The 23,985-nt window shown below is 41.2% G+C and overlaps 3 protein-coding genes across 3 annotated transcripts; all 3 read left to right on the forward strand.

Moving 5' to 3' along the window:
* Positions 1–4,261: 4,261 nt before the first annotated feature.
* Positions 4,262–5,623, forward strand: LOC121310238 (zinc finger protein 239-like). The gene is made up of 4 exons (XM_041243542.1): positions 4,262–4,475; positions 4,598–4,636; positions 4,731–4,769; positions 4,973–5,623. The coding sequence occupies exons 1-4, from the start codon at positions 4,262–4,264 to the stop codon at positions 5,527–5,529; spliced, it is 849 nt and encodes a 282-aa protein (XP_041099476.1). The 3' UTR covers positions 5,530–5,623.
* A 6,041-nt stretch (positions 5,624–11,664) lies between these two features.
* Positions 11,665–13,942, forward strand: LOC121310240 (gastrula zinc finger protein XlCGF7.1-like; the record flags this gene model as incomplete). The annotated part of the gene is made up of 2 exons (XM_041243544.1): positions 11,665–11,728; positions 13,021–13,942. Coding segments are annotated over 2 exons (780 nt in total), but the record flags the coding sequence as incomplete, so codon positions are not given.
* Positions 13,943–17,456: 3,514 nt separating this feature from the next.
* On the forward strand, positions 17,457–23,963 carry LOC121310239 (inter-alpha-trypsin inhibitor heavy chain H3-like). Its single transcript, XM_041243543.1, has 8 exons — positions 17,457–17,649; positions 20,048–20,217; positions 21,108–21,212; positions 21,406–21,568; positions 21,899–22,009; positions 22,474–22,602; positions 23,259–23,375; positions 23,667–23,963. The coding sequence occupies exons 1-8, from the start codon at positions 17,563–17,565 to the stop codon at positions 23,961–23,963; spliced, it is 1,179 nt and encodes a 392-aa protein (XP_041099477.1). The 5' UTR covers positions 17,457–17,562.
* The last annotated feature ends 22 nt before the right edge of the window (positions 23,964–23,985 follow it).

Consider the following 23,985-nt stretch of genomic DNA (forward strand, 5'->3'; position numbering starts at 1 on the left):
CGCTTTGTGATGGTGCTCCACTATGAAAGACACTATATAAAAATATCGAGTGTTAACAGACTGGCAAACACGCTTTGCACCTCAGCTTGCAGTTCAAGGGCAAAGGCCATGGGTTTTGGTCATAACCCCATGCAGCCATTCATCAACAATGCACAGTTAGGTTGACTTCAGCAGTAATGTATGAATTATTCGCTATGATCTGTCTGGCTGCCTTCTTCCTTGTGTCATCTATGTCAATTCTTTTTTTCAGTACACTCTTTTTAACCCACTGTTTTGAATGAACGGATTACACAAATATTCCTGCATGAATTATTATTATTGATTTATTTTCGGTCGCCCTTATCCAGGGCAACTTTACAAAATATCACAATAGAGTATCACATTACAGATAAGAGCGGTTATAAAGTACAGTAAAATCGGTAGAAAATACGAGAAGTAAAGAATACAGTAAGTAATTAAAAACCCAAAGGTTTTCTGTGTGAAAATGCAAGATTACCAAGAAGTGTCACAAACTGTAAAATTGCATGTACTAGAACATAAGAGAGTTTACAAACGAGAGGAGGCCATTCGGCCCATCTTGCTCGTTTGGTTGTTAGTAGCTTATTGATCCCAGAATCTCATCAAGCAGCTTCTTGAAGGATCCCAGGGTGTCGGCTTCAACAGCAGTACTGGGGAGTTGGTTCCAGACCCTCACAAAGCTGCATACAAAGAATTTAGCCTGTTAAGTAGAAATTAACCCAATTGTGTATCGCTGTGTACTAAAAGACTATAACAATGGATAATTTAGTGCTGAAAGTGCTTTTCATTTAATTTGTATATAATTGAAGTATATGTACGCTGCTACTCCTGGAGAAGCCCTTACCACCTTACCAAATGGAAACTGAAGACACATATGTTGTGGATACCTTTCCCTTAACCTGTTCACTGTATAACCAGTGTGACCTCTTTTTCTGATCAGTAAAGATTTTCAATCCTTATTTCGTTTTTTTTGTAACCGTTAGCTTAGAAATGTTCTTCTGAAAGGTGTAACCTTTCGGTAAATTGCAGGAAAGCAAGATACTTTGAATTGAGGCTTGCGATGAGCCTCTTGTAATGATTGTATTTCTAGTTTATTTCAGTTGTGCTTTCTGTATTGTAAAAGAAATAAATAAAATGAAGAAACGTTGAATGATAAAGTCTTTAAAACTTATTTTAGCGAGTGCTTGGATTTTCGTTTTTGTACCCATGCTCTTTAAAATGTGTCCGTCTGGATTGGTGGGACTGTACTGTTATGAATGGTGTAGAACAGGGTTTATATTTTAAGTATATTTATAAAAGCCAGATCCTTAACCTTTTTAAAATTAACATTTGCGAGTGCACAGTAATGCATTCTATTTCAAACATTATATGTTGGATCATTATATTGCCAGATCGGCTCATCATGTCCTACTGTTTTGTGTGCGTTAAACATTTCTGGTTGACAGCTGATACACAATTTAGCCTTACTCTTAGTTAGTTATGCAATAATACATGGCAAGGAGGCAGTGTGGTCCAGTGGTTAAAGTCCAGCGCTTGTAACCAGAAGGTCACGGGTTCAAATCCCAGCTCTGCCACTGACTGACTCACTGCGCGTGTGACCCTGAGCAAGTCACTTCACCTCCTTGTGCTACGTCCAGCAGATGAGATATTAAGTCATTGTCCTAATGTAGGTGACTCTGCATATAATGTACAGTTCAGCCTCTGTAAAAGTGCTTTGTGATCCACTGTGAAAGGTGCAATATAAAAATAATTTATCATGGAATATCACCAAATGATCTGTCGATCTCGGGCAGGTGTTTTGACTCTTGGTCTCCCAGTTGGTGGCCTGTCATTGACAGAATGTGCATGGTTATACTGTCTCGCCAGGTTTGAAATCGCTGGCTGTGAGCGCCCAAGATGACGAGCCACAGTACGCTGCCCTAGCCCAGCCTCCAACATGCTGATCGCACGAAGATTGCCGCTCTCTTGAAAGACGTGACATGTTGTTTTATTTCTGTGATTTTCTTTATTGCTTTTATTCAAGTTTGCAATTCAACAGCTGAAATCACTCCATATCCAGTGTCCAATCAACCTGGCTAGTAAGTAAGAGTTATAATGTTGTAGAATTTTCTTTCACACAGATCCTAAAGAGAGTCCTGCTATACCTAAATCTGAAGCACAGGAAGGGCCAAGAATAGGAGCAGTTTACACGCTAGAGGAGTCCTTTCACCAGGAGTGGTGTGCAAGTCTAAAGCAGGTTACAGAGCTGGCGTGTGTTAAAGATGAAGAGGTCCCTCGACTGGAATGCGTTCCTATTAAAGAGGAATTCATAGAACAGGAATGTGTCCCCATCGCAGAGGAAGATCCTACTGAAAATAATGCCTGTACACTTGAGGAGAACAACAAGCTGGGATCCAGCCTGCGTGATGATTGTCCACCTGAATGTGAACTGGGATTTAGAGGTAATTATACAAAACAAGAAACATTGAGCTGTCTATTAACCATTCAGAAACTGGTTACTAAACTTTGAAAGAACACAGAGGGTAAGTTTTCTAACTTTTAGTTGTCAAAAAGATGCTATTAATATAACGCAACCATAATATATAGCACTATAATCTGCAGTGGTCGTTTATTTTTGACAGGGATGGATTTATCCAGGTAGTTAATTCATTATATTTTAAAACTACCGGTGCAATATTGTCTTTACGCGCCGGCATTGCCTGCATTATCAGCAGGGAAATGTGCAGCTCTCCCTGAGAATACGCTGTTCCACAGCCAACACCTGCGTTTTCCTTTTAAACTAACCCGAGGAGTTTCTTCTTTTTACAGGAAGAACCTCGCCGCCCGGATCCCCGATTCAGAACACAGGTAAGAAACGACGCTTTTTAAATTTACAGTAAACGATGTCTCTGCAGTTTTAACAAGGGAAGGAATATGGATCCTTCACACACTCCCCTCCTTAAACTTTCACGGGTCCTTCATGATCGTGAGAAAGAAAGTCGTCTGTCACATTCTGTGACTAATTTTAGAGACGTACCCTGAAAATGCGCCTTTGATTTAGCCATGGATATTTAAAAATATATTTTTTTGTAATGAAAAGTATAAGTGTCAGTTTAGGCCTGTGTAAAAAATGCATTTCAAATTCCGGTCTAACATGAATAATAGAGGGGTTTAGTTTGATACAACCCCCGAGTTGTAATATATATTTTATTTTAAAAAATATAAAACATGGAAACGTTCTTTTATTTTTTGAAATTTCAAAAATTAATTTCAGCTTCAATCTGAGGCGTTGCTCACCCAGATAGTTCAGAAGCAATGTTGGATCCAGCCTCATTCCAGCTCAGGGGAATATAACTGGGCGCACTACATCCATTTAAAAATAGAAAAATGCAATAAAAAAAACACCTCATGCATTGTTTCACCGGAATGACCCAGTGACCTCTCTCAGTAGGATTCTGACAAGGGGCTGGCTTTGTAGAGGAACCTGGCTAGTAAGTAAGAGTTCTAATTTTGTACAATTCTTTCACACAGATCCCAAAGAGAGCCATGCTATACCTAAACCTGAAGCACAGGAGGGGCCAAGGATAGAAGCAGTTTACACGCTAGAGGAGTCCTTTGACCAGGAGTGGTGTGCCAGTCTAAAGCAGGTTACAGAGCTGGCGTGTGTTAAAGATGAAGAGGTCCCTCGACTGGAATGTGTCCCAATTAAAGAGGAATTCATAGAACAGGAATGTGTCCCCATCGCAGAGGAAGATCCTACTGAAAATAATGTCTCTGCACTTGAGGAGAACAACAAGCTGGGATCCAGCCTGCGTGATGATCGTCCACCTCAATATGAACTGGGATTTAGAGGTAATTATACTGAACAACCAACATTGATGTGCCTACTAATCTTGCAGAAACTGGTTACTAAACTCTAGAAGTGTTATATAAGAACATAAGAAAGTTTCTGCCCATCTTGCTCGTTTGGTTGTTAGTAGCTACACAATTAGTATCACATTAAAAGCGTAACAAGAACTAAGGTTTTAAACAATACTCTTCCCAGCAGATCGAGGATGCCGCGAGGCTGTCGGCCGTGCAAGAGCTCGAAGGGGGAGAAGCCTGTCGAACTCTGCAGCACCTCTCTCGCTGCAAAAAGGAGGTAGGGGGCAAGTGTTGCCCTGTGTTTTTGCTCTTGGCTCAAATCATCTCAACAGCTGCTTACAGGTCTGATTGAATCACTCCACCAAACCATCTGTCAGCTCAGAGGTGCCCCGCGATAGGGATGCGCCAGCCTCATGACCTCGAGCCGACAAGACGGGGGAGCCATCAGTTGTGTCCCGTGCCAGTGGCAGGGTTTACCCTCTATAATAACTGCCCCTTGACGATGAAGTGCGGATGTACTAGCGCCCCCACATCCCCAAGAGCAGGTGCACGGCGCCCTTTTCAAAGCTCAGAAACGCAAACTAAAATTGCACACCTCCGCTCTCGGCAGACAGGTAAGTGTAAAATAAACTAACACTGCATTATATCTGAACGCATCCTTTTTCAGATATAATAGCACATGAGTTTGCTTGTTAGAGTTTACTTATTTTTTTCGCCTTTCGCTATTTATTTGCAGGATCCCTCCCGGATCAGACCCAGGCAAGCATCCCTGATGGTAAGTACATTCACATTTAAGAGGAAACTCGGCTCCATAGCCAACAGCTACCTTTTTCTTTTAAACCAACCTGAGGTATTTTTTCTTGTTACAGGAAGAACCTCGCCACCTGGATCCCCGATTCAGAACACAGGTAAGAAATTATGCTTTCGATATTATTTACAATAAACAATGCCCGTGCCGTTTTAACAAGGGAAGGGATCCTTCACAAGTAGGTTTGACAGCATTCTCATCAGAGTTAATTCTAAGGAGTTGGTCATGGTTATGAGGGGAAGCCCTGCAGAACAGTGAATGTATAAGAATACTGCCAGATAACCTTTCTTCTCTTTTCTCTAGCTGCTAAAGGGAATCCCTCAGGAAGGCCTCCATTTTTCTGTGCTGATTGTGGGAAGAGTTGCACGTGTTTAGCGAAGCTTAAAATCCACCAGCGCAGTCACACAGGAGAGAAGCCTCATCCCTGCTCTGAATGTGGGAAGAGATTCACAGAGTTAGGTAATCTTAAAGTCCACCAGCGCATTCACACCGGAGAAAAACCTTACCAGTGCACAGAGTGCGGGAGGTGTTTCACAAAGTTCGGAAATCTTCAATCACACCTGCGCATTCACACAGGAGAGAAACCTTATCAGTGCACGGAGTGTGGGAGGAGTTTCACAATGTTACAAAACCTTAAAAGACACCAGCGCTTTCACACGGGAGAGAAGCCTTACCACTGCACCGAGTGTGGGAGGAGTTCCAGTAATTTATCAGACTTTAAAAAACACATGCGCATTCACACAGGGGAGAAGCCTTATCGCTGTGCGGAGTGTGGAAAGAGTTACACATATTTGAGTTCCTTGAAAACCCACCAGCAGACTCACAAAAAGAGAAATCTTCTCAATGCAGTGAATGCTTGAAGAGTTTCACGTGTCAGACCTTAACCCTTTGCGGTCCTGTGTCGGACCAGGTCCGACATTACAATTTTCCCTTTCCAATCTGACGTCATCAAAAAGACGTCAAGCACAGGTCTCTAGTTATTTTTCCTCCTGAAAAAAGCAGAAAAAACCTTTCAGTGGCCGAGTGAGACTGACAGGAGCCACATGAAGCTGAAAAAAGCCCCAGGCACTACAGACGGACATAAACAAAGGAGATAGCTGCTTCTGCATCCAGCGCTCAAAGAATATCGCAGACATTTGCAAAGCTTTTTGAGATGTTATAGTAATAAAATAATGACTTGGGTCGCATTATTGAGGAGTTTGATGATAAAACGAGTGATCAGGAGAGGATTTATCAGTGTGCACGTCTATAAAGAGGTATGTGAAAAATACAGCGAACAAGGGGTGGGGCTTGGCTGGAGATCCTTTTGCGATTCAATGCCTTTTAAACCTGTTTTACTCTGAAAAATATTTTAAACAGAGCATGTAAAATAAAAAGCACATGTGAAAATAGGTTGGTTCTGTCAGGTCGTTCACTATAACAGGATCTGGCATTTTTCTCTATCAGAATAATGAAGAAACGACCAAATTTAATTCGACATCCTTATACAGCGGTTCTTTCAAGACAACTTCGCATTGATCAACATTTAAACTGCATATTTAAAAAAACCAGTAAAAACATTTCAGTGATTGCATGTTCTTTCTGTTCAGTGTAAATTGCTCCATATTTGTCGTGCTTTTCTCAATGCACGCGGTTTCAATCTTGTTACCGCCTCACGCCTGTTGCCATGGTTGCAGTTTGTGTGACGGTGGCAATGGCTGCATATGTCACACGTGATTCACACTACAATAGGCTATCTAGGAATCAGCCTTATCTTCAAATTAGCCTACCAAGGTCTTTGTTTTCACTGAGAGAATAACGCATTCACAATGTCAGAAATCGCAGATTGAGCGTAACATTATATACACACACACAGAGCTCACATGCAATTCCTTTTGAAAAGGGAGTCATCATTACCTTCTGAAATATATTATTCACACAAAGAGCTGTCAAAACAGAGCAAATAATTAGATTTAATTGTGTCTTCTGACATAAGAAGCAAAACATAAACTCCACAAAAAAAAATGAGGTCAAGCATCACTCGACTTACTGACTACAAGTAGTGTGGTGCGTGCTCTGAGGATCTCTGAAAAAGCTGGTTGCTGTTTGGTCATATTAAGAAGTCTGCCTTTGAAGACAGCTCTTGTTTTTACATTGTATTCTACAACTACACTTCCATATAGTGGAAGGCAAGAACGCTTTTGAATGTATATCTTATTTATATTGATGCGTTGCTATAAGGTATAGAAATTATGTTTTAGCTTTGGAGAGTGATATATTGAATGTGTTAGGATTTAGCGATGGGTGCTTTAGCTTTGCATGGCCAACCTAAGGGTTAAGCATACCTCTATTACTGTAATGAAGTATTGATTCTGTTAAAAACACTGGATTGCCCAGACTGCCTATTGCTTGGGATTTGCTGTGGCTTGCAATCATCCAATCCACTTTTAAGCATTTAATAAATTCAAGGAGCACTATTACTGCTCTGATTCCTTATCAAATTAAATGAGTCTGTGTGATTTTCTTGATTATTAAAAAAAAGTTGTCTGGACTTATTGAACACCTAGTGCATGAACAAAACCATTTACAGGAGTTTAAAACATCTCTGCCGTCCTTAAAGGTCTCCCCCGAGTTTAAGAGTGTGCTCAGTAAAAGAAGTACGTGCAAATGTGAAAAAACGAAGGTAAAAATGTCCTCCTTTTCCTCACAGCTTATTTTATTTGCAGATTTATGAAGACCCCAGACACTTTTATCCAAGCACATGTATGTTAATCTTGAACGTTTTTATTTTTCAATAAAGATATTCCGTTTTTGAGTTAAATATAAACATATTTTCTTCAAGTGAAAATTGATCGTGTTCAATAAAACGTTCATTTCTTGAGTTAAATGAAATGTGTTGTTATTTATTTCATTATTCTTCACAGAATGCTACATCTGACCGTGGCCATGGGGTTGGTTGTAACATCGGACACCTTACAATTCAAGATCTCTTGCCATATGTGTACCATTGCTTAAAACAGGATAACTATGGGGATTGGTAGCGGACAGGTGTATGTTGTTTGTATCAAAGTCTGGTCAAGCTAGCTCAAATGGACAGAAAGGTATTTTTTTCGCAGGCGATGCATGTTTCTAGTCAATATCAATAAATCGTTCAATATAAACACATCAAAATAAAGGCAGCTCCTAGGATATTCCCATGTTGACAAAACTAGCTAATTGTCATTAAACTTGGATGTCCTGTAATTAGTGGATAAAAGTGTCTCCGATGGTGCATTTTTAATCTAATTGATCCTGTTTGTGCAGAACTAAGTTTAAAAGTGAACCACAATAAAATATATATTTTTTTAAATTTAAGAGTAATGCTACAAAAGCAATGCATGACAGAGATTAATCTAATCAATTGTAAACCTTTCCTTTGAAATCAAGAGGCTACATCTAACAAATTGCATGGAAGTTATTCACACAAGCACCAGACTCTCACATCCCACGTTGCAAGTCAGTTGAGGGGTACATGGGTCACTGCAAACGTTCAATATCAAAACACCGTCAGGGATCAAAGTGCTCTCCTGTAGGTTCAAATCAAACCTTCATTTTTGTTGAGTTTTTACATTCCATTTTGAAATGTAGTGCACTGCGCTGCACTGTATTACGACTACAGAAACGACAGTGTGAATTAAATATGTGAAACTGTGTTCAACTCTCTCACTGTGTCACTGGTTGCGTTGTTACTTCTCCAAACCTTACAGAACGAAGTGCTTGAAAACACAACATTCCCTCAAATCACGTGCAATTTAGGAGGCTGTGTGGTCCAGTGATTAAAGTCCAGCGTTTATAACTAGAAGGTCAACCGGTTCAAATCCCACCTCTGCCCCTGACTGACTCACTGTGTGACCCTGAGCAAGTCACTTTGCCTCCTTGTGCTCCATCCTGTGCACGAGATGTTAAATCAACATCCTGCTATAAGCTTAATTAGACCTTTTAACTTGTTTTCAGCTCTTGAGCAGTTGCAGTTCTCAAATGTTATAGCTAACTTGAACTGCAAATGTTCAAGAGCCGAAAACAAGTGAAAAAAGGTCTCTTTAAGCACATGATCAGTTCAATGATGGGTCTGGTTCAGTAACTGAGCGCTGGATTGGAATGAAAACCAGCAGCCACAGCAGGGGGTCCCCAGGACCGAGTTTGAGAAGCCCTGCTCTAGACAGGGTGTGTTATAATACTGTGGAGGGTCTGGGCGTCCTACACCACACTGAACAAGTGCATTTCAGGATTCACCAGGATATATTGCGTAGAAAAACACAGCACAGCAGCAGCCAAAACCAACTCCATTACAGCCTAGTCTTCTCAACGCGATCCCGCCCTTGTTTCGACAGGGAAGCCAGCCAATCAGTCTCGCAAGGCGGGTTCAGTGAGATTCCTGCAGCCAATAACGATGACCACACACGGCACACCTACTACTCTAGTGACGGTGCAGGACATGTAAACGCTTGCTTTGGTTGTGTTGTGCAGAGAGAGGCTGCTGGTTTTTACCCCCTTTGCTGTTTAAAGCAGATTACGTGGGATTAAAACACGTTTCCTATGATTTATGTATTTTCTGTTCTGCACCGAGTTCTGAAACAAAGACTCCCTGTTCTGTTTAATTCACAACTCAGAGAGTGCAGCGCGAAAGTTACTCCTTGCAAAAATAAAACGAGTCTGTTGTTTATTTCATTCTTTACCACACGAGGTGATTGTATATGCATGTTAATTCTCCATTAATCAATACTAAATTAAAATCAAACAGGATTCTGCTACACGATTCTCAGACTCAGCGAGGATGGACGTCAGCGTGTCCGTTTCGCTCTTGCAAGACGAGCTCGGCTCTGCCATCGAGCACGCAGTGAAAGCGGCTGTAGACACCGTCTTGTGGGAAATCACAAGAGTTGTGGGCAGTAAATTGAACGAGTTTCAGATTGCAATGGCTGGGAAGGAGAAAGAGAATGAAAGGCTGAAGCTGAGATTGGAAATATCAGAGAGCGAGTTGAAAGCGGTGCGGGAATGCATGAGCGCTGCAGATGCGGACAGTAACCAACCTCTCAGAAACATGAACCCCGACTGGAGTGAACAAGACTGCCGCAGGAACGGGAACCAGGGACTATTACAAGGTGAGAGGGATATTTTTGATGGTATTGCCTGGTCAACTAACTCTTTAAATAGCTTCTTATTCATTTTTTTGGTGAGGTCTTGGTTAGATTGTTCTCTTCAGACGCTTTTAACGCGTTATTATGAGTCCCGTTAATAACCCAACTCCACTGTCCTGATAGCACACCAGTCTAATTCATTCTCCAGACTATAAGAAAGTCCTGGTCTGTAAATCCCACCTAGTCTACTCAAGATTTAAAGGGGGTTTCTGCAGACTAAAAGTACTGGTCTGTATTGGTGAACCTTGATCAGTCTAATTTGGAGACTTCAATGGCTATCCTGGTAAATTAAACAAGCGAGTTCCATTGAGAAGTATTGAAGATTGGGCTGATGATCTGCGGTCTTTGATATCAATATACAGCAGCAAATCTGTTTTTCTTGTTTGATTAAACTGTTTGCCACAAATGTATTTAGACACAACACACTGCAACAATACTATATTATTATTATTATTATTATTATTATTATTATTATTTTTTAGTCGACGCCCTTACCCTGGGCGCCTTACAATTGTATACAATAAAATACATAAAGAATTACAGTACAATTAAGAGCAAGATACAAACTTCAGTCCTAATAAAAGCAAATAGAAAACACAGCGCGACTTGATATCGGGGCAGTTCAAGAGATTAAATACAGTAAAGTAACTGCAAGTTTGCACTTTCTCTTCGATTTGACACTTAAGTAAAATACAAATAAACAAAACAAACCCTAACTCTTCTAGAAGCGCTAATTAAGCTTTTTAGGTTCTTTTGTTAGTTGGCTACCTGCTTACTGACAAAATCAGAGCATTTGCAATTATGAAGTTACAAAAACAGAGACTCAAGTTCAGTGATTCAGTCTCTCTGTCAGGACTCGGCTCTAAACAGGTCTTCACCCTCGCACAACCTCACAGGTCTTGTTTACTCAGGGCTTTTATACCGACCTTCTCCCGGTAAATTACACACAGCTGTCTCAGGTTAGTTGATTACTGAAACCAGGGGTTTTCAACAGGGGGCACACGTCTAAGGATCATAGGGTGGGCTCAGAAATGCAAAAAAGAAAGTTAAACTTGATTAACAGAATTATATAGTATCTCTAAACCACTGTAATGAAAAGTATAAGGCTCAGTTGTATAAAAAATGCATTTCAAATTCCAGTCTAATGCATAGAAATAATTGAGGGGTTTACTTTGATACAACCTTCAAGTCAAGGCAAATAACGCAGCAGGTTGACAGGAGTTGTAATACATATTTTATTTGATAACTGGGCAATATTTATAAAACAGGGAGATGTGAGTGGGGTGAAATGTTCTTTATTTAATTTCAAAAATTCTTTTCAGCTTCAATTTGAGGCGTTGCTCACCCCTCTAGCACAGATACTTCAGAAGCAATGTTGGATCCAGCCTCATTCCCAGCTCAGGGGAATGTGACTGTATCTGTTTAAAAATAAATAAATATCCAATGAAAAAGCACCCCCTCCTACATTGTTTCAGCGTAATGACCCAATGACAGCTCTCAATAGAGTTGACAAGGGGCTGGCTTTGTAGAGGAACCTGGCTAGTCAGTAAGAGTTATAATGTTGTACAATTCTTTCACACAGATCCCAAAGAGAGCCACGCTATACCTAAATATGAAGCACAAGAGGGGCCAAGGATAGAAGCAGTTTACACACAAGAGGAGTCCTTTCACCAGGAGTGGTGTGCGAGTCTAAAGCAGGTTACAGAGCTGGCGTGTGTTAAAGATGAAGAGGTCCCTCGACTGGAATGTGTTCCTGTTAAAGAGGAATTCATAGAACAGGAACGTGTCCCCATCGCAGAGGAAGATCCTACTGAAAATAATGTCTGTGCACTTGAGGAGAACAACAAGCTGGGATCCAGCCTGCGTGATGATTGTCCACCTGAATGTGAACTGGGATTTAGAGGTAACTATACAAAACAAGAAACATTGAGCTGACTGTTAATCTTGCTGAAACTGGTAACTAAACTCTAAAACAGTGGTTCCCAACATTTTGGTGTTTGTTTTTTTCTCACCGTCTATTGCCATGCATTTTTTGTTCACAACAGCATTGTGGAATTAATTGTTGTGACTATGCGCAAGCACATGTAAAAACGAAATCTATTTATATAACGTACCCAACTTAGTGACATTCCTGGGTTTGAATCTGCGCCAGCACGTCAGCAAGGAATCTTGTCATTTTGCGCATTGAAAGTTTCTGAGGGCAAAGTTCCTGTTTGATCAAACGGCTGGCTCACAGTCAGTAGGACTAGTAGCATTTTGGTTAGCTATGACCGCATGAAGAACTGTACACATTATTTCCAGAAGTAGTGTTATTAGAATTTTTGGCATGTAGGCTGAATAAACCCTTATAGTAACACAGAGCTGAAATCGATCGTTCACTCTACAGTACAGTTCACTGTTCAAACTACAAATAGCCTATTTTTGTTTCACATTAACTTCTGTTACTATATCAATCAATCAATCTTTATTTTATATAGCGCCTTTCCTAGTGGACCACCATCACAGAGCGCTTTAACAACAAGAAAATCCATAAGATTTAAAAAGTATAATTAAAAAATACACAGCTAACCGCTCTTAAATAATAGATGTATTCCGAGACCCTTTGCAATACTGCAGCACATATATTTAGGGCTTCTGGTTTTCTGTTTCTATTTGATCCTGCATGTCGTTCTGACTCTGATCGCCACATTCAGCTTGTTAATTCCCACTGCATTCGTTTCTAGTAGCGCTTCGCTAATTTAAACAATCTGGTATTCAGTGAAGGCTTAACAATGAAATTAATTAAGGGTTAAAGGGAGGGAGAAAGAGCTCCCACAGCTTCATAGTGGTGCTGGGATCACATGTCTCATCAGTGGATGATGCCAAATCCAGTCGGGTTGCTAAGTGTCACCAGAAGAAATATTTTAATACAGCACTTGCATGTAAACCCGATCTTATACTTGTATTCCTCACAGTGATATTAAGAGGGGCGGAAATCAGTGACTGGTAAATGTGGGTGATATTAACCAGAGTGTGTTAATAATCAAAGTGATTCTCAAGCATTTGTCCTTATTGACTCCCATTATATTCTGCATGGCAAATTTCAGTGTGATGATAATGTAAGGAGGCTGGTATTAACAGGAGTGATATTAAGCAGGTTTGACTGTACAATAACCTTTGTTTTTTTTCTCTTGTTTTTCTCTCTTGCTGCAAAAGGGAATCGCACAGGAGGGGCTAAATTTCCCTGTGGTGATTGTGGGAAGAGATTCAGTCATTTATTAGACCTTAACATCCACCAGTGCATTCACACAAGAGATAAATCTTATCACTGCTCTGACTGTGGGAAGAATTTCACACGAGTAGGAAGTCTTAAAAGACACCAACGCATTCACACAGGAGAGAAACCTCATCACTGCACTGAGTGTGGGAGGAGATTCAGTTGCTTGTCAGACCTTAAAAGACATCAGCGCATTCACACTGGAGAGAAACCTTATGACTGCACTGAGTGTGGGATGAGTTTCACGCGATTAGGAAGTCTTCAGTCACACCAGCGCATTCACACAGGAGAGAAACCCTATGACTGCATTGAGTGTGGAATGAGTTTTGCGCGGCTAGGAAGTCTTCAGTCACACCAGCGCATTCACACAGGAGAGAAACCCTATGACTGCATTGAGTGTGGAATGAGTTTTGCGCGGCTAGGAAGTCTTCAGTCACACCAGTGCATTCACACAGGAGAGAAACCCTATGACTGCATTGAGTGTGGAATGAGTTTTGCGCGGCTAGGAAGTCTTCAATCACACCAGTGCATTCACACAGGAGAGAAACCCTATGACTGCATTGAGTGTGGAATGAGTTTTGCTTATTTAAGTTCCTTGAAAATCCACCAGCAGACTCACAAAGAGAGAAATCTTCTCAACATAGTGAATTTCTGAAGAGTCGCTTATCAAACCTTAAGACACCATAAAACTCACAGGTGAGTTTAGATAGTTCTTGAAGGGTCTTGAAGGACAAGAAAACTCAAGAATTTCAGCCACTTGAGGACACCTCAACACCAAGACTAAATTTGACTAAAATACAAAAATATTTTTGAAAACAAAAGAATAAACTTTCTACTCCAAAAACTCAAAATCTCTCTCTCTCTCTCTCTCTCTCTCTCTCTCTTCTCTCTCTCTCTCTCTCTCTCTCTCTCCTTGTACACAATAGACCCTTTTTAAATGTAGAAAAGGCTGTACTGCACTGTAGTTGTTCTGAGGATGTGCTTCATGCAATCTCATTAAAATGTTGCAAAAGAGACTCTAAATAACCCGATTAATAAAATACAACAAGGGACTGCATTGAGTGTGGTGTCGAGTGTATATGTGTGTTGATTGCATTTCATTAAAGGAAATTTGTTTGTGGGCTCAGTGGCTGATGACAGCAATGTGAAAGCCTGTCACACATGAAGTCTGGGGAGAGAGCTTCTGAAGAGAGGTTCGGATGGGGGAGGATTTGTGTCTATACAGTTTAGGGGTGTGCCGATGACCCACGATATTTTTCTTGACGATATGATTATCGATATGTTTTGTTTTTAAGTAAAATTGTGTCTGCTAATACAAGCATGCGCATACATTAATGTGTGTCTATACTGTATATATATATATATATTATATATATATAATTAGATAAGTATTCAATATTTTGAAAAACACTGATGTTTGAAAAACTTTTGAAAAACCTTTGTTTCCAAGAACTATGCACATTATAATTATTATTATTATTATTATTATTATTATTATTATTATTACAGGGCTCCAGACTGCAAATGCAGCAATGAATAAAGATATAAATAAATTGTACACAGTTTTTTGGGGGTCAGGTGCATTGGTACCTGTAACTCAAAAATGCTTCCTCTTCCTTTAAAAGCATATGTCAGTATTTATGAATGCACCGTGACGTCGGTCTCTTAAGAGAAAAAAGCATATTTTATCACATTTAATATACTCAACCGCGAGAAGGACGGTAGTAAATAAACAACTATTTCACTGAATCCAAATGCCTGTAAGCGCAGAGAGGTGCTGTGTTAATACCAGCAGAATACGGGAAACCCCAGTTTCATGCAAAGGTTGTGAAGGTGACCAAACGTGAGCGAGTGTTGTGGAAAAATGAAGCGTTTAATATCGTAAACAGCCGAACCAACTCGCTCCTAAAGTTGTATCTCTCTTTTTAACTTCTCCAGTGGGGAGTAGGAATACAAATTAAGACATTCGCTGTAAGAGGAGGTCCCACTCGCTCTCTTAGGACCCAGTATCTTTTTTTTTTCTGGATTAGTATTAGATTAAAAAAACACGAATCTAAATGGGTGGTTTATATCCACCTTCGGGTCAGTTGCACTTTTTCATATATTGCATAAAAAATAACATGCATGTTTATATTATCACTATACCATGGGTTATCAATACCAATGATCAATATTTAGTTTATAAACCCTACCCTAACCCTAAGACTAGATTTCTGTATATAATGTAAAAGCAGGTGGCTGTGTGGTCCAGTGGTTAAAGAAACTGGTTTAGAACCAGGATGAATCCTGGGTTCAAATCCCAGCGCAGCCACTGACTCCATGTGTGTGACCCCGAGCGAGTCACTGAACCTCCATGTGCTGCGTCTGTGGGGTGAGACGTTGTTGTAAGTGACTCTGCAGCTGATGCATGGCTCACACACCCTAGCCTCGTATCTTGTGAAGTGCTTTGTGATGGTGGTCCACCATGAAAGGTGTTATATAAAAATAAAGATTATTATTACTATTATATTATTATTCATCTCGTGAGAGTCTTAGACCGCTGCTTGACGTGCCGAACACGAGCCAGGTATCGAGTCGATGTTGGAAAGGACACGAGTTCTGCTAACAGGTAGGTTTTGCTATTTTAGTTTTTACTTTAGAAATACCAATAATCCCTGAGTCCATATTCGTAGTGTGCCACAACTGTTTGGATGCTGTCCAGTTTTAACTGGTAAGCAGGGGACAGTCACAAGTCTAGATTGCTATGCATGGAAAAATAAATCTTACATTTCTTTCGTTTTAATGCAAGTGAGATTTTGTAGGTTTGATTTGAATCGTGGCTGTACAAGTTCAAATATTTTAAGTACAGTACTGATATTGCAAAAAAAAAATTGTATTAAATCGAACGGTAGATGTGGTCACTTTGCAAAGGCTTATGCAAGTGGGCCTATATCAATTTAGCTGCAAGACGTTTTCCAACGCTGAACGAAATTACTTTGCTATCTGATGTAGCTGCTCCAGCACCCTCGCTGTGTGTGTGCACAGCAGTGTTTGTTGTATACTGTGCTCAGTTTACCTTGTGTAGTTGCTTTACACACCAATCGCAAGGCTAAACTGATTCTCAGCACACAAGACCAAGGCTCTGAACTTTACCGTTTGCATTTGTCCCAGAGACTGCCCTCAATTCTGTTTCTGCCCACGCTTTGTCCTTGTGGGAGAGTAAATGCACCGTGCTTCCACATTCCTTCACAGACAGCTCCTCCTGTAAACACCACCATAGCCTATTTTAGTTGAGCTATAAGTAATCAATTGCGTTATTGTTATAGTTTGCTATCATGTCTGAAGACTGGTGACGGGATTGCCCTTGTAGATGTTCCCCACAGCAAAAGCCCTGCGCTCTAATAGTCAAAATGTGGTAAAACATATTTTGAAACATCGCAAACTGGTATATGGACGCACAACTACTCTGTAGAAGGGCTAGCTCACTCGCTGTACCGTGTCTACTGTGGTACAGTTTTAGTTCATACGCTTTGATTAATAAATGATCTACAGTCCGATGTGAACAGAATAAATACAAAACACTCTTTGTCAGTCTGTGTCGTTTTAGGGTTACTCCACAGCAGCTGTTTATAGTGCACAGGTGTCTTTAGAATCACCTGGCGCAGGTAGTCAGTCAGCTGCCTGATTGATAACCAATACAGTCCAGTGAGACCTGAATACAGCGGTCGCCAGGGGTCTGTTTTTAAGGCGTGTCAATTACTTGTCAAAACTCACGAACGGTTGGCACTATTTATTTGCTGTTAAGACAGCAGGTGCCCGGTTTGTAGATGGGATGCCAAGCACGGTTTATAACTGCTAGCCAAAAACAAAAACTAAAGTACACACCAGTCCTGACTGAATGTTGCAAGAACTGACAGGCAAATAAAGCAAATCTCTTGAAATGAACACCGCCTACACCCCAGGGTGGTTATAGTCGCAGAGCAACACAATCTCAACCTCTCTCTCGCAACTATATTTGATGCAAACTACAGCTCCCAGCATGCCTCTGCACTAGAGGCAACAGTGAGGGATGCTGGGAGCTGTAGTCCTTTAGGAGGCAGGCTCGACTGGGTGTAATTTAGCGGTATGAGACAGGGTCACACACAGATGTTCCAAAACAGAAAAAAAAAAAACAAGTTCTTATTAAGTTCCCTGTAACAGCAAAATAAAACACGAAGGAGTAGCCAAACACTTGCTGAGCCTGACGTCGTTTTTACAAACTCTTCCCATCGCAGGCATTTCACATGCAATCGCAAATTCTCCATTCCAACAGATTGAACTCCCCGCTCCACCCCTTGTGTTGAACAGATCCTGTAACTCTTGCCAGTACATTTCCAGTACTCGGTATATCATTGAACAGGCACTGTGAATGATTTGCTGACGGGTAAACAGCAGGTATAACAAAGATTGGGCTGTATTCTTATGAAAGAGCTTGCACGGGTTCTGCCTACTCTCATCTCAGCATGGAGGCTTCCCTGTGCTTTGCGTTGTTCCTTTTCTTTCCAGCGTTCATATCAACCGTCGTTCTCCCTCAGAAGAGGTCCATGCAGGTACAGTAACAGAGTCTTTATTCTACAAGCCGCTCAGGTATCAAAGTCTTTAATTGCTCAGAATTCTGTTCATTTGGCTGTTCTAGGGGTTTGAACGCTTGCAGGAAAACTAACTTATCAACTGAAAAAAAACGAACTTATCAGCTTCTGAAGACGTGGAATTGTATCCAGCATAGTATGATGGTGGAATTTGATAATCTTACCCTCTGTATTTAGGCATTGCTGCCAGTGCTTCTGCTCCAGTCCACATTAACAGCTAGAGACATTGCTGCCAGTGCTTCTGATCTCTGTATGCAGCTGATTTAAGTTCAATCCGTACCTGTTTTTATTGTGATTGTACATTGTAATTGTCATTCTATTGTTTTCCAGGACCACCTTATAAACGAGCCCTCGGTTTCAATGGGTAAACCCCGTTTAAGTGATCCTTCAAGATGCTGGGATCCTTCAAGAAGCTGCTTGATGAGATTTTGGGATCAATAAGCTACTAACAACCAAACGAGCAAGATGGGCCGAATGGCCTCCTCTCGTTTGTAGACTTTCTTATGTTCTTATGTTCTTAATAGAATGAAAAATTGTACTTATGACTATCACATTTAAAATGATGCTACAGGAGCAGAGTTTGCTTTTCAAAAAGCATAACTTGCTGGTGTCGTGATTGTATATCGTAGGTGAAGTGCTGTGAACAACGCTAAAATAAGTCTCCTAAACTTTCAAAAAAAACTGTAAAGTACATAAAATAGTTGAAAACATAACAGGAGATGCCCACCGTTGAGGTATTAAGAATCCAGCAGATTGCTTAGGAATACTGTTAATGTAAATAGGGAAGGGTTTGTTGATTTGAGTTTTATGGCTTCCAAGCTCGGTACCAGTTGGAAATTCTGGCAAGCTGCAGCACAAGTGTCAGCGACAGACCAGTCTTAGGCAGCAGTTTCAATTGAAAATACTTCCTTAGTTAAACACCATGGTAACCATGACCCCATCCACATGCTAGAAGGAGATACAAAAGCTAGTTTTACATTTAACCTTAAGGAGAAGTCAAAAGTAACGATCAAGGTAAATTTTGAATAGCGGTTAAACGGGTTTCTAAATGTTATACAGTAACCATAACCCTGTGTGCACTGTAAGGAGTTTACGCTAGTTTTACATTTGACAACAGAGAGGTTAAAGGCAGGGTGATTTTTGGATAGAGCATATATAGGTTTCTATATGTGTTCTATAGTAACCATTAACCTGTAACCAGGTTACACCATGTGCAAACAAGAGCAGTTTAAGGTTTTGGGAGGAAAAACGACAATATTAAAAAAATAAAAAAATATTTGCAATAACAAGTGGCTTCCCAAGCCAGCTTGGAATAATAATAATAATAATAATAATAATAATAATAATAATAATAATAATAATAATAATAATAATAATAATATTATATTATTATTATTATTATTATTATTATTATTATTATTATTATGATTTTTAAAAATCCTGTGAACGTGACTTTCTTGTTTTTTTGTTGTTGTTGCTTTTGACAAACTAAAAAAAGTGTTGAAGAGGCTAATTCTATTATGAAGGAGTTAATGATCAATTAGAAATAATAAATGACAAAACTAAAGTGAGAATGTTTCACCTCAACCATCGCGTCATTTACTTGTGTTGAGGGGTGAAGGGGTAATGGATTTGCGACAATCGCTAAATAAATTAATACATAAATTAAAATTACATTTTTAAAAAAAATCAGGTTGACTTTTTTTCAGGTACTTTAGACTTAGACTATAGAAAAATGAAATAATCTGATTATATATCTTAATATATATATATATATATATAATATATATATATATATATTAATATATATATATATATAATATATAATTATTCCAGTTTGCATTTAGCGTGTGTGTGTGTTTTTAAAAGCTTAAGTAAATATTATTTAAGTAGATTTCTTTCAACATTTCAGTTTTGACCTTTTGACCTGCGGACAAGGTCTAATGTCACATGTTTAGATAAAGCGAAGTTTCTGGGAGCTCCCTGTGCAGAGGCATGCTTCAATCCTGGCTGCTTTCATGAACAGTACTCTTGGACTGTGGCCAAGCAAAAGGCGTTGTTTAACTGGAGCTCAGCAGCATAACACAGAACGCTCTGTGAAGTGCCTTCATGATGATGAACATGCTGTTCCATGACTAACCTGCACTGTTTAAAAGTGAAAGACATTCTTGAAGAATGAAAAGAGCGCCAACCAGAGTTTTAATATCTTATTAACCTTAGCAATATTATCACCTTTCAGCACTCTGTGGAGTCGATGCCATGGCTCTGATGATCAAGGCAAACCATGGCCTGGCTTGTTCAGTTAGACAGGCAGTGCGTTATTATTATTCACTTTGTATTTATTTATTTATAATTTTAGGGGCGTGGCAGTGATCTGGAAATCTACAGCTTCCACGTGGACTGCAAAGTCACCTCCCGCTTCGCCCACAATGTGCTCACCAGCCGCATGGCCAATCGGGCCAACGCGTCCAGAGAGGTCACCTTCGACGTGGAGCTGCCCAAAAATGCGTTCATCAGCAACTTCAGCATGTGGGTATCGCCAAGCTCCCCCAACAGGCAGGGAGCCCCTGTAGAGCTGTAGATGGTCTAGAGCGGGGGTCTCCAACCCTGGTCTTGGACAGCCCCTCTCCAACAGGTTTTACAGGTCTCTTAACCTCACCCGTAATGACGCTATCAAGAGGTTTGAAATGCTCTTAGCATGCTCTTAGCATGTTATCTGTTGTTACAAGATGCATGTACAATACACAACCACTTATAACTGATCTGCAGGGCAAAGTGTTCTGCACGCACAGAACCGGAATCAGGAGCCCAGGGCCCCAACGCCAGAGTGGGCCCCCACAAACATACAGAAATTAAATTGCAAATATGAGAATGCACTATTTTTGTGCCAGTTAAGGGCTAGAAACGTTTCATTTTCACTGAACTGAACTGTGTGCGTCCGGCCCCCGTTAGTCCCGCCTCTTCTCACTCCATATTGGCTTTCGTCCTCCCCAGGTCTTCGTAAAGCCGATAGCTATTGGCTGATCGCGACATCAAGTTATTCAAATGTACCATTTAAAGACATTCTATAATTGGCACATTTTACTTTACAAATAGCGTCTTGTCTAACCTCATTATCATAGCATATATATTATTATTAAGGATCTGTCAAATCATGGCCAGAAAAAGACAATTCTACGGAATGGTGACTTCTACAAAGTCTGGCGCTGGCCCTGCCCACACGCACTCTTCCAAACCCTGTACATTTATAGCGTCTTTGGGGGGAGACGTTGTTGTAAGCGACTCTGCAGCTGATGCGTAGTTCACACACCCTAGTCTCTTGTAAAGCGCTTTGTGATGGTGGTCCACTATGAATTAGGTCCACTATCCGTTGATCCAGATTCTCAATGACTGGGCTGTGTCCGTCTTTCCTTGCACAGGACCATCGATGGAAAGACGTATGTTGGTTTGGTGAAGAAGAAGGAAGAGGCCAAGCAGCAGTATGATCAGGCCGTGTCCCAGGGGCAGAGTGCTGGACTGGTCAAGTAAGACTGTCTCTGTCTGCCTGTCTTTGACTCAGAGCTGCTCTGCTAGTTTCCAAATGAAGCCCCGTGTGCGTGTCAGTGTGTGTGTAACTGTGCATATCACTCTTCAATCTGCTCAGCTACCCTGTCCAGCTTCACAGAGAGGGACGGCGAAGCTGCCTTTGTCCTGACTGCGCTTTCAAACTGTCTCCAGGGTCTCCGGGAGGAAGATGGAAGAGTTCAAGGTGTCGGTGAACATCGCGGCGCTCAGCAAGGTCACCTTTGAGCTCACCTACGAGGAGCTGCTGAAGCGACACCTGGGGAAGTACGAGCTCATCATCAAAGTGCGGCCGCAGCAGCTGGTCAAGCACTTCAAGGTACAGTGAGTGCAGCTGAGAAAGGGGAGGTGTGGACGGCACAGGCCCTTCCAGGAGGGGGTGGGCGACCCCTTAGTAAGATGATGAACCCCCGAAGGAACTTTAAAAGCTTCACAAATGTTTAAAAGATTATAAACCAGTTCAGGAATTAAGTTCCCTAATTGGAACTCCAAAGTTTGCAATGCAGTTTCAGCTGATTTATTCAGAGGTTGGACTTTTCCTTTCGTCTTTTGCAGTAGAATGATTTCGTGGCTAGTCCCACAGTCTCGGAAGTCTCTGTGAAGAACAGTGTGCCACGTTAAACCTGCCTGCTGTGTGTTTGTTTTTCAGATCGATGCCCATATCTACGAACCTCAGGGCATTAGCTTTTTGGATGTGCACACAACATTTCTAACCAATGACTTGGCAGAGACAGTGAAGAAGACTTTAACCCAGGACAAGGTATGAAGAGCTGATAATGACGGCACTGCTATTCTAGAACAATCGTGCTCAATACATTTCCCTGAAACACACGCCTGCTTCAGAAGTCAAGTTCATGTGTTGTGTGTCTCTTATTGAGAAAGAGATCTCGTGCATTTAGAAGAACGATGAAGCAAAGCTTAGCTGCTCAAACCTACGAGATTACCTGCACAGCTAACCCTGCTAAACGTGGTCCCCTGTAATACAAACGTGCTTGAGAAGTAAATACGGAAACAGCATGCGAGACCCCCCCCCTGCAGAGAGACCCCCTGCTCGCTCCCACACACGACAGAGTTACCGTCAATACATTTCAAAAACAGAAGATTGTGTTCCAAGTGTTCCAAGTCCATGTGACATCACAGCGCCCAGGATGTTGACCGGAATTGTGAGAAATGCATATCAGTGATTGGCCGATTTCTCAGCCGAGTTTTCTAATCCTCTTTTAGGCCCACGTTGTGTTTGAACCAACACTGGAGCAGCAGCGCAAGTGTCCGGAATGCTCTGAAAGCATCTTAGACGGAGAGTTCACCATTAAATACGACGTGAAGAGAGAAGAGTCCGCAGGAGATGTCCAGGTACTCGCTCCTCAGTGGAGAGCGGCTTTCAGCTGTCTTCAAAGATCACTTCACACCCTCTCCATTCTTCCTAATCTTTTTAAGCGAAGTAATGTCTGTCTTCGTTTCTCCTCGGGTCATTATTAACCGTGCTATTCCAGGAAACCACTGCTTCTGAAAAAAGGCTGAACACGCTTCAGCGCACAATGTAGGGCGTACTGCAGGGGTGGCCAATGATCGCCCTTCCATGCCTGATCTGTGTTCCAACCCTGTTCTAAATTGTTGAACTGAACCAACTACAAGTTCCATCTAGACCCTAAAGTAGTTAAAAAATGGTACCTGTTAAACCTGGAGTGGAATGACCCTCCAGGACCGTGATTGATTGGGCCCCCCTCCCTGACCTCCGGGTTCAGTTCACAGGGCAACACTGATAAGTTTCCCTCTCAGCCCGGGGGGTGTCTTTCCAGAAGCAGTTTTTGCTGGAGTAGTTAGCGAGCAAAAGCAACACCAGAAGCAATCCAGAGAGCACATGCCAGAGGAACAGGTGAGAAATGAGAGAATTTTAGATGATGGAAAGGTAATGCAGGGAGAGTTGAGGGGCCCGTTGTCCCTGGGACTGTCGTCGAAAAAATATTGTTAGTACATGTGTGTTTTTAAAGGTTCTGTTCTGTTCTCAGATCGTGAATGGATACTTTGTCCACTATTTTGCGCCCACCAACCTGCCGAGGTTGCGGAAGAACGTGGTATTCGTGATAGACCGCAGTGGCTCCATGTACGGGAAGAAAATACAGCAGGTGCTTCATTCACTTGTGATGTCGCATGTGCTCTGTGCAACGTTATTACTGTGAAAAATACTTTTCTCTTGAATGCATTTAGTGGCGTGTAATGTTACAATGTTTCTAATCCGTGCGCCTGGCTGCAGTTTGAAAGCTGCAGCATTCTCGTAATCCCAAGATAGCAATTCACGGGTTTTAGCGACTAGATAACTAGATATTTTTGCTAAGTATACAGTTTATATGAATGTGGCACTGGGAGGAATCCCAATCACTAACACAGCATCCTTTCTGCTTTCCTTTCTCGGAAAGACCCGGGAAGCCCTTCTGAAAATCTTAGAAGACATTCACGAAGAGGATCATTTTGGCTTGATAACGTTCGACAGCGAGGTCACAACCTGGAAAAGTACTTTAGTTCAAGCTACTCCCGAGATGTTGCAGCGGGCCAAAACTTTCGTTGGTCACATTACAGACCGGGGAGGTGAGCACCTAAACGGGTCGGAACCACTCCGCTGGGAAACGAGACCTTTAATCCTTAGCGGTCCATTTATTCAGCGCTCGTCGGGCGCGTCAAGTCCAATTTATTTTCACACAAGCTGTTTATTTTAAATTTTTATATATTTTTTTTTCA

Source organism: Polyodon spathula, unplaced genomic scaffold, assembly GCF_017654505.1.
Source record: "Polyodon spathula isolate WHYD16114869_AA unplaced genomic scaffold, ASM1765450v1 scaffolds_1881, whole genome shotgun sequence".
Lineage (NCBI taxonomy): Eukaryota > Metazoa > Chordata > Actinopteri > Acipenseriformes > Polyodontidae > Polyodon > Polyodon spathula.